At 62.4% G+C, this 10,186-nt stretch overlaps 1 protein-coding gene across 5 annotated transcripts; it reads right to left on the bottom strand.

The window, feature by feature from the left end:
- Window positions 1-256: 256 nt before the first annotated feature.
- Window positions 257-10,107, bottom strand: TMC8 (transmembrane channel like 8). 5 transcript variants are annotated; one of them, XM_078066188.1, is made up of 17 exons: window positions 9,897-10,107; window positions 8,599-9,467; window positions 7,739-7,997; window positions 7,397-7,545; window positions 6,878-7,027; window positions 6,483-6,565; window positions 5,813-5,949; window positions 5,402-5,549; window positions 4,992-5,162; window positions 4,545-4,684; window positions 3,056-3,179; window positions 2,688-2,785; window positions 2,338-2,521; window positions 2,060-2,118; window positions 1,810-1,968; window positions 1,302-1,380; window positions 257-765 (listed from the first exon to the last, which is right to left on the bottom strand). In XM_078066188.1, the coding sequence occupies exons 3-17, from the start codon at window positions 7,906-7,908 to the stop codon at window positions 508-510; spliced, it is 2,109 nt and encodes a 702-aa protein (XP_077922314.1). In that variant the 5' UTR covers window positions 7,909-7,997; window positions 8,599-9,467; window positions 9,897-10,107; the 3' UTR covers window positions 257-507. The 5 variants fall into 5 exon arrangements, with proteins under 5 accessions (XP_077922314.1, XP_035966372.1, XP_035966373.1 ...); XM_036110479.2 differs by having other exon boundaries at window positions 2,060-2,190; window positions 9,389-9,467; window positions 9,897-10,106; XM_036110480.2 differs by lacking the exon at window positions 8,599-9,467 and having other exon boundaries at window positions 2,060-2,190; window positions 9,897-10,106.
- Between the last annotated feature and the right edge of the window lie 79 nt (window positions 10,108-10,186).

Genomic DNA, 10,186 nt, shown 5'->3' with positions numbered 1-10,186 from the left:
GCCGAGTTCAAGTGTCAGCTCTGTTGCTAGCCGACTCAAGCACTGCTTGCGGGGCTCACTGGTCTCACAGTGGAGAAGGGGCAGCAGGAGGCTGTGGGGCCGCCTGGTGCCCTCAGAGCACAGCAAGCCCCCAGCGCAGGTTTGCTCAACTGTGGCCAGGCCTTGTCCTTCCCGCAGATGTGGCAGCGGCGCTCCCCACCGTGGGAGCACTTCTGAACGCCCCCGTGGATGTGTATTTATAAATTGCATTCAGGGGTTACTCTACTCATATATTATGCACATTATAAAACATTCAACAAAAACAGAAACTTTACAGGACTGAGGTAAAAATATAAATACAACTTCCCATATTTTCTTCCTGCTGCCCCTGGGCTCTACCTCGTCCTGCTGGAGGGCCCACTGAGAGCGACGGCCACCAGGGGGCAGGAGCTTGGGGCCCGGGGCACTCTGGTGCGGGGGAGGTAGATCGGGCCCTGGGGAGGCTCCAGGAGGAGGCCGGGGTGGGTGCTACAGCTCTGAGCCGCTGGGGAAGCGGAATCTAGGGGCGGGGACCGGGGCACCGCCTGGCCTGGCGGGATCCTCGAGACAAGGTCCCGGCCTGGGGGCCCTGGGGCCCGGGGAGCCGGGGCACGGGAATCCAGGGCAGAAGGACCGCGGGCGCGAAGCTCTGGAGTGAGGGGACTCGGGCCCCACAGAACCGCCGGAGCCCGGCTCCGGTAGCAGCCGCGACAGGTCCTCCACCAGGTGCCACTTCTCCTGGACTTGCTGTGGGGACGGGGTGGGGAGCGAGCGACCGGTTACGAGCGGCGCCTCCTCCCCAGAGCCGGCCGCAGCTCCGCGGTCCGCCGTTCCGGGTCCCCTGCCAGGCCCCCGCCCGAGGCCCCGCCCGAGGCCCCGCCCAGCACAAGCCGCGCCCCCAACCAGAGGCCACGCCCCACAACGAGACCACGCCCCGCCACGGTTCCGCCTCCAGTCGGCCCTCAGGTCCCGCCCCAGCTAAGCCAAAGACCACGCCCCTCCCACAAGAGTCCCGCCCCCAGAATAGGCCACGCCCCGTCAGGGTTCCGCCCCCGCCCGGTCCGAGACCACGCCCCCACCAGGGGCCTGCCCACGCCCGCCACCTAGAGCCGGAGGTCGAATGTCAGCTCTGCCGCTAGCTGATGCGGGTGATGCTCCCGCTGTAGCTTCCTATCAACTACAGACCCTGTCCCAAGCCTAAGGCCATACTCCCGTCACGTGGCTCCCAGCCTGAGGCCACACTGGGCGAGGTCTGGCCCCTCCCCAGCCCAGCGGACACTCACCCACACCAGCTGCTTCCGGAGCCCCTGGATGGCCCTCGCATTGGCCTGGGACTGGGAGACGCAAACCGTCAGGACAAGGCTTTGGACAGACAGGGATCCAAGGTCAGTCATCCCTGGATGGCAGGCACCTCCCCCTCCTTTCTCTCTCCCCACCTCAGTTTCTTAAAAATGCCTCCCGGGGTTCTTCTCTCTGCAGACCCCTTTATCTCTCCTCTCCTTGCTCCGCGGGCAGCCCCTCTCCTCCCCAGGACAGGTTTTCAGTGTGTCTGCAGGAGGCACTGTGTTTCCCCCTTGATCATATATAGTACCTACTTTACAGGTGACATGCTGAGGGCGCCACCCAGGGCTACCTGTCTTTGGGCCCATGCTCCGTCCTCTGGGACCCTGCCTCCTGCCTGTCCTTGTCTGGCCCCCATGAGATCCCATGAGACTGCCTGGGGGTGCCCATCGAAGGAAGGACCCCCTCCCAGGTGTGCCCTCCCTTGGCCCATGCTGCCCTGAGAGGCACCTGAGCAGGATGAGGAAGGGGAAGCTGAAGGCGTGGGAGCCGAGGTAGTGGAGGACGCGCTGGCCAGGGGGCGGGAGCCGGAGGGCCACCAGCTCTGGGACCACCTGCCAGGGGGCCGAGTAGTTGGTGAAGAGGCCACAGTCCCAGGAGGAGTGGATGCTGGGTAGAGACAGCCAGAACCGGGCTGGTGTCAGGGCTCCGGGTGAGGAGCTCCCTGCCCACCAGCTGCAGGCGCCTCTGCGGCCCTCACCTGCTGACCACATAGCCCAGGGGTATGACGGCCAGGAGCAGGCCCAGGATGAGCACCAGCTGGAAGAAGAAGGTGGAGCTGGAGGCGCGGAATCGCCGAGGAGAGGCCTTGGAGTTCCTCATGAGGGTGTACTGGGGGCAAACGGCACATGGTGGTCATTAGCCAGTTCGCAGATGCCAAGGAGCCCGAGGCCCAGGGAAGTGACACTGAGGGGGCGGGCAGAAGCAGGACGTGAGACCTGCCTGGCTGATGGGGACTCCACGCCCGTGAGCGCTCACCTTCTTGATGTAGAAGGTGAGGAAGATGAAGATGCTGTTGAGCAGGGGCAGCAGGGGGCAGTAGAAGAGGCCCATCCAGGTGATGGTCTGCCCCGCCACAATGTCCAGGACATTCTTGGGCACCAGGAATTCTTCCCGGTCCAGCCAGGCCCAGAACGGGCCCGAGAACCGCTCCACCAGCAGCCTGGGGGCGGGGAGTGTCCCGGCACCCACATCAGTCACGACCACTGACCACCCCACACTCACTCACACAGAGACACGTGGGAAGAACTGCTCACCCTTGGCCGTGGCCAGCGGCCACCCCCAGACAAGCCCCGTTCTCCCCACCGTGGGGGGGCCCCATGTCTCACCTCCTAGGCAGGCTGACAAAGAAGGCAAAGGCCACCGTGAGAAGGAAGTTGAAGATGCTCAGCTTGTACAGCTCTTCCCCAACCGCGTTCTCCCAGCACTGGAGCGGGGGGGGGGGCACCTGTCACCCCCAGTCCCCAGCCGCCCCTTACCCACCCACTGGGGGCCTCTGTGGTGTAGGAGCCTGGCCTGGACCTGATATGATTGCTAAGTTAGAACCCGGGCTTCCGGGGTGAGATCTGAGCAGGGAAACCCCACAGCGAGCGCATCATGTGCTGTGAACGGCGCCCCCTGGAGGTGTGCTGCTCTCGCGCAAAGGTGAGACTGGAGAGGGACAGGAGGGACAGGCTTTGATGGAGCCACCAGCCACCTGGTAATCACAGGCGTTGTAGCCGTAGGACACACAGCTGGTCTTGTTCATGCCAAGGCACAGCACGGTCTGGCCCAGAGAGAAGGAGAACATTCCCAGGCTGGCCAGTTTCAGCACGACGCACCTGGGGGGCAGGACAGTGTCAGGGGGAGGGGCTCAGGTGCGTGGGCACATTCCACCCAGGTTACATGTGTGGCCGAGCTCTCTCTGAGATCATGTCTCTTCTGGGTCCAGCCCCCTCTAAATCCAGAGCCCAGCCTCCTTCCAACCTGCTCTGTCCGTGGCTATCTTTCCCAAAGTGTGTTCCACAGAATCTTGGTCTCCAGATGATTCACGAGAGAAGGGTTCTGTTTTTTAAATCAGTTTGGCAAACACTGTGGAGTCCAGCTACCCTCCCCCGCCCACTCAGTTTGGAGTTTTGCAGGCACATATGGGCCTTTCATATTCTTATAGCAGGGGAGATCTTTCATCTCCTGCCTATGAACGCCCTAGCCCACTTACACCATCTCATGCGTCACACACACGAGCATCACCACTAAATAATGCAGCACTGGACCACACAGGTAGGATGGCTTACCCCCAAACCGTCACATGCCCATTATATCTAAGTGTGGACTTTCAGTGATGACAGGCAACAGAAGTCTGCCTGGGAACAGTGGGTCTTCTGTTGAGGGAGCCTGGGAGGCAAAGTGGTGGGAGGGCATTGATTTTTTAAATCTTTCATCCTTTGGAGCATTTTGAACTTTTTACCATGTGCATGTGTTACTATCTGCTCCCAAAATAAAGCTTCAAACCACAGTCAACCTTGCAGGAAAGCTGAATGGGCTCCAACAGCTTCTGCACTAGGGAAGCAGAAGGGAAAGCAGACAGCCAAGTGGGGGGGGGCGTGGCAGACAGAAAAGCAGAGCTGGGGTTCACGGGGGCGGGGGAGCTCAGAGAGGGGCTTCGGGTCCAAGGCAGGATCCCGGTCCTGAGAGGGGCAGAGCAGAGCTTGGGGCTGGAGGAGGGCTTGCACGTGAACACACATCCAGCAGGCATAGTGAGCTTGCCTTTGGCTGAGGCACTTGACCCCTAAGAGCCTCAGTTTCCTCATCTGTCAAATGGGGCTGAGGATGGTCCCCACTTCACAGGTCACGTGAAAGTTGTCAAGGGCTGTAAACCCTTGGGGCGTATGGGAGCTGGGTGCCTCCCATACTCCTGGTTTCCCTGTGTGCGGAGCTGGCTCCCAACCCCCTCTGGCTGTTTGGTCACTGGCCCCTCTGAATGGCTGGTGTATGGTGCGGGCTGCTGGCTGGCTTTGGATGGAAGGTACCGGAAAACCTTAGATGGAGGCTCCTGAGATGGTGTTTTCTGGAAGTTCCTGCATGCCCTCCCTTGCTCAGGCGCCCTGGTACCTGGTAATGGCCCAGATGGACAGCAGGACACAGCACCCTCCTTACCCGACCCTCCACACGCTGTCCCACCCGTCACCCCCAATGGTGGCACTCACCAGATGAGGGCGAGGTTGACCTCCGTGTTGGGAGGGTAGTTCTCCAGCTGGATGAGGAAAACAAAGAGCAGGGGCCCCAGAAAGTTGACCAGGGCGATGACCCCAGGGGGCAGGTACTGGAGCAGCACAAACAGGGACTCCTGTAGGGGAAAAGCAGGTAAGGGGGTACCCAGGGGCTGGAGGGCCCCCAGCAGCACCCCCATCCCCTATAGCCCCCTCAAGTGTCCCCCTGGTGCAGGCCTGCCATCAGGAAGCCCACGGACTATTCCAGAGGCAGCATGGCGGTTGGGGGATATCACAGGTAGAGGCGGTCTGGCCGGTCGTGACCTTAGGCAAATTGCGTCAACCTCTCTGAGCCTCAGCTTGCTCATCTGCCAAGTGGGACCATCCTGTCTCCTGCCAGAGTTCTGGCCAGGATTAAATGAATGCATGTCCATGGCCTGGCACCTCCTTGTTGTCCTGCGAGTACTTGGTGGCCCAGAAGATGGCACTGATGGCTCCAGCCACCAGGAGCCCGATGAGGACATTGACCCGCAGGTAGGTGAGCAGGTGGCAGGCCCTCTGGGTCCGGGTCTCCTGCTGCACCAGCAGGAGCCGACGCCTTTCCTCCAGCTCCACCTGTCACGGGGGTGGGGACGCAGACGGTCAGGGCCGGCCCTGGCCGGCAGGGTGCTGCGTGGAGGGGGGGTAGGGGGCGGTCAGGTCCAGGTCAGTGTTCGTGGGGAGACGGGCTGCCAGGATCCAGGCAAGGCTGGTGGGGCAGGTGCACGCACGCTCCCAAACCACACCCACTCACACGCATGGTCACACACGCTCGTCCACGCAGCCACGTGCACACACCGGACCCTCGCACACACCTTGAACTCGTTGCTGATCTCATGCTTCTTGATGGTGGCTGCTTCCTGTCCCCGAATACAGAAGTCCCAGGAGGAGAACACTTTGACACTGACGGGCGACTTGTAGTCTTGGCCCAGAAACAGCCTCTGTGGCAGCCCCTTCACCATCCTGGAGGGAGCAGGAGGTCGGGGCCCATGGGGGAGGGGCCTCCGCCTTGGCTCCGGTCTGGGGTGGGAAGCCCCTGACGGCCCCGGGTGCAGGCTTGGGTCAGGAGTGGGGGTACAGGGGCGGTGTCCCTGAGCCCTGCAGCTGGGGACACACCGTCCAGGCCCTGAAACCACCGATGAGCCTGCCTGAACAGAGGCCAGGGCCCTCCTGCTACTTTGGGGGTGCCACGCCAAGGGAGGGGTGACCAGGCGCTCCGCTCTCACCGCTGCAGAATCCCAGAGAAGCAGAGCAGCAGGCAGGCGAGGGGGCTCAGGAGGTAGGCCAGGCGGATGCTGTACGCCGAGCTGCTCTCGGGCCCCGCCCGGTAGGCGCCATAGAAGAGGTAGGTGCTGGTGAAGGCCTGGGGATGTGGACGATGATAACCGGGTCATGCGGGCTGTGTGCTAAGTGCTTCCCATGTCTTCACTCTCTAACTCTCACAGAATCCTCATCAGGGAGGGAGGGAGAGCATCCCCATGTCACAGTCCCAGAGCAGTTAGCAACTTGCCCAAGGCCGCACAGCTTTGAGGAAGAGACAGGACTGGAATACAGGAGTTTGCATGGCAACCACTCAGTGGCTTCCAGAGATGAGGGTGGGGTGGTGCTTGCTTATCCCACAGGCCCCGACACTTTTCCCCTCTGTCCTTTGCACCTCCACCCCAGCTGGGTCCTGAGGGCCATGCACAGATGACCATGGCCCTGGGCTGTGCATACTGGCCTCAACCTCTCTCTGACCCCATCACTGTCCCCGCCAGCCTGTTTATGTAAAACTGTTCCCCTCGAAGCCAAAATGTCTTTGGAGGGATGGGGGTCCTCTGAGACTGCGGTCCCCTGGGGCCAGTTCTCCAGGTCCTCCAGCCCTCCTGGTGCAGAGCCAAGACGGAGCCCACTTACCCTGCCGGTTAAAACATTCCAAAGTTGATTGTGGAATCTGGGAACACCAGTCTGGGGCTGGAGGCTACCAGGGCACTGGAGGGCTGTCGGGAGGGAGAGGGGACCAGTAGGGAAGGGACCCCAAGGCATTGGTGAGGCTCTGTCCCTATCTACTCCATAGCACCCCCCCCCCCATCCTGGGGCGGTCTGAGCAGGGCCCTGAAGAGGTGTCAGGCATGCACAAGGCACGGTCAGGGAGAGTACCCGGGGTGGACCCAAGCAGGACGATGCCCAGGATTGGGACACAGAGGGTCAGGGCTGTCCCAACATTCTGAGCCCTGGACCAGCCCCTCAGGGTCCTCAGGGTGCAGGTGGGCGCTCCAGGACTTTATTCCCTTGGTGGGCTGGGCACTCACTGAAGTTAAGGGAGGGGCCTGTGTCGGGGGGGCGGAGCCAGACCAGGGGCAGCAGGACGAAGCCGGCAGTGAGAAGCAGGGTGAGAAGGTTGAGCAGCAGCAGGAAGCGAAGGAAGGTGAAGTAGGACTGGATTCCGGTGCCAAAGAGGCCTATGAGGAGAGCAGCAGGTCCTTCAGAGCCGCACCAAGCCAGGGGCGCAGCTGAGAATCCGAGGGCGACCAACCTAGCAGGGTGGGGGTGACCAGGCCTGCCTGGACCTCGGATCAACGGCCGAGTCCTGGAGGCTCCCCTAGCAGTACCTCTGAGAGCCACCAGGGGGTGCTGTCATCTGCCTAGTTTTGCGCCCCGGCTCTGGGCCAAAGGGGGGCGTGAAAGGATGGGGGGCGTTGTTTGGTGGTGGGGGGGTTGTTTGGTGGGGGCGGAAGGGACAATGGCAAGCGGGATGGTGGCCTCGGGTTTCTAAACCGGACATTGAGACTCCAGAGAGGGGAGGGGGGACGTGGGGGTGCGGGTCCTACCCCCGATCTCGTAGAGAGCCCCTTCCCAGAGCCCAAAGCCCCGGGCCAGCCGCTGCGCCGCCTCCCCTAGGCGCCGTCCCGCAGTCTGCCGCCTGCTCCGCCATCGCTGCCCACAAGAGGTCTTCACCCCCTCGGGCTCCCGCAGCTGCCTGGGATGGGGTGGTGACGGGGGCGGCCTTGAGTCACCCACTGTGCCCACCAGGCCAGGCAGAGCAATGCCAAGGGCCAGAGGAGCCTTCCCACTGCGGGTGACTTCCACCCGCATCCAACAGGTGCATCCTGTCGGTGCTCCACCCACCCCCACCATCTGGCCCCCACCGTGTCCCGCCCTGGGGAACCCACCGGATGAGGCGCTTGTCCACCATGGCATAGGGCAGCTCCCGCACCAGGGCCTGGGAGGACCACAGCCGCTCCATCTCCTGCTCCCATAGCTCCTCGACCCCTGGCTCAGGTTCTGGCTCCACGAGGGCCTGGCCGGACTGCACTGACCACTGCCTCAGCATCTCTGCCATGGGGTTGGGGTTGGGGGCGCTGGGCTACAATCCCCCACCTCCTAGAAGGGACGTGGGGTGCCTGCTGGGTGAGCTTCAGGCTCTTGGCCCTGGCACAGCCAGAGATGAAGAGAGAGAATTCAGTTGGAGCAGATCTGGACTGGGTCCCTGTCCACATCTCAAAGCAACACACTGCCAGAGGCCTCAGTTTCCCTGTTTGTCAATGGGGAGAAAGGTCCAAAGGGCATGGAAAGATGGGACTGTCCCAGACAAAGACAAAGCCAGGTGTGGCCACAGATAAGTGCGATGGGGTCCAAAGCTGCTGCACCCCAGTCACACCTGCTGCCTGTGGCCAAGGCCTTCGGGGTCACCCCTCGGCAAGACAATTCCAGCTCTTCTCCCTGTGCTACTTCTCCCAGTGGGAACAGGCCCCTGTCCCAAACCCTGACAGTTTCTAGAATCCATATCCTGCGGGATTTGGATGTGCTGGGACCCCCTTGCGCCTGCAACCTGGGGTCCAGCCCCCAGGACTGGGTCTGCCCCGCCCCCCGGGGAACCGCAGATGAGGAGGCGTGGCTACAGCCCCCAGACTTGGGGAGGGGACCCTAGCGCGGCGGCCATAACCCCCATCCCTCAGCAGCCCCACCCCCTCGGTTCTCTCTTTCACCCCCTCGTGCTCTGCCTCCTCCCCCCACTCTGCACCCAGCTCACCTGGGGACAAGGGACCAAGTCCCCGGAGGAGCCCCCTCGTTGGACCGGCTCCCGCCACGCCGGGCGGGACTGTGAGGGAGCCGGGGGAGGGGTCACATGACAGGAACCCCAGCTCTCCCGCCATCTCCTCCCCCCTGCACTTCTCGCCCCCACCTCGACAGCTTCCTTCGCTTTCACTGGGGCCCCCACTTCCTGCGGCGCTCGGGGCAGGCAGGCAGGTGGGGCCCACGGGGTCGGGGTCGGCCGGGGGTAGGAGGTGGGGGTGGGGGGTGTCCCGCCCGTCCCTCCCCGCCGCTCCTGCGTGCTCGCCCCGGCCGGTCCCTTTACGCCTGGGGAGCCCGAGCTGGGGCCTGGCCGCTTATCTGCCCGAGACAGATTGTCCTCGGGGGAGAGCGAGATAGTGACAGAATGGGTGGGCCCCATCACTTCGGGCTGCTCAGTTTCCAGAAGCCTTTGGCGTTAATCCTCAACTTCCCGCCTGGGTCACTGGCACTTCAGGGCCTTAGAGCCTGGCCTACAGTGAGGGCTCAGGAATCCTTGCCATTCGTTCCTGCTAGGCAAGATGTCTCAGAGCCATCTTGGCCGTTTCTCTCTCCTGGGATCCCCTGTCCTCCTTGCTCCCTCTCCACCTCCTTCAGGGCCCAGTCCATCCAGCTGAGTTCTGGTAGCTTCTCTGCATCCCTGCCTGGATCCCCTCATTTTCCAAGCCCCTCCTCTATGCCAGGCTCCAAGCTGGGTGCTGCTGCCCAACACACAGTGGGCTCAGAGAGTGGGGGCAGGGTGAACAGACCAGCAAAAGAATATGTCAACCGGAAGTGGCAAGGGCTCCAACAGGGTTCAATCCAGGAAGGCTTCCCACAGGAGGTGACCTGCAAGTTGGGCCAGGGTCATGCGAGTACCACGTGGCTGGAGCAGGGTGTGCAGGGAGGGGCGTCAGTGTGGGGAGAGGCAAGGGCTGGGCAGGCCCCGTCTTCATGCGGAGGTGCCTTGTGCCAAGATCCAGCCCGAAGTAACCCATCTGAGGACCCCACTGACAGCTGCAAAAAGAGCCCCAACGCTGACCCCTCCAACTTTGTCCAACTTCAGGTCTGCAGACCCCTTTACCACTTGCATGACATCTTTTCATTTGGGAATTCTGGCTTTGCCCACCTGTTCTCCCCTCCAGGAGGGCTCTCTCCTTCCTTTCTGCCCTCCACCCTGCCTGCCTCTCAAGGCTTCCCCCCACCTGGACGGTCCCCCCCACCACTGTCCAAATCCCGCCCATTCTCATTCCAATCCCTGGGAGCCTCCCCTCTGACCTGCCAGACTTTCTCAAAGTCAGGTTTCTCGTGGAGCTCCGGGGTGGACCAGACTCACGCCCTGGCAGAGGACACCCCAAGGGGCTGATGAACGTCACCACCTGTTTGCTCATCTGTGAAGCAGGGAGTAGGTGTCCCCCTCCCTGGCTTATGGGAGTAACTAAGAAACCAGCAGAGGGGACAGTCACAGTGTCAGGCTTTCCTGGGGCTTGCCCCTCCTCCCCACCTAGCACACAGGAAGTGCGCCAGAACTGTGGTCTGAGTGGTGACAGAAACCACGCCCGGACCAG

The sequence above is a fragment of the Halichoerus grypus genome, chromosome 2, assembly GCF_964656455.1.
Source record: "Halichoerus grypus chromosome 2, mHalGry1.hap1.1, whole genome shotgun sequence".
Lineage (NCBI taxonomy): Eukaryota > Metazoa > Chordata > Mammalia > Carnivora > Phocidae > Halichoerus > Halichoerus grypus.
The sequence above is the reverse complement of the archived record's forward strand: the minus strand, read 5'-3'. Positions and strand labels throughout refer to the sequence as shown.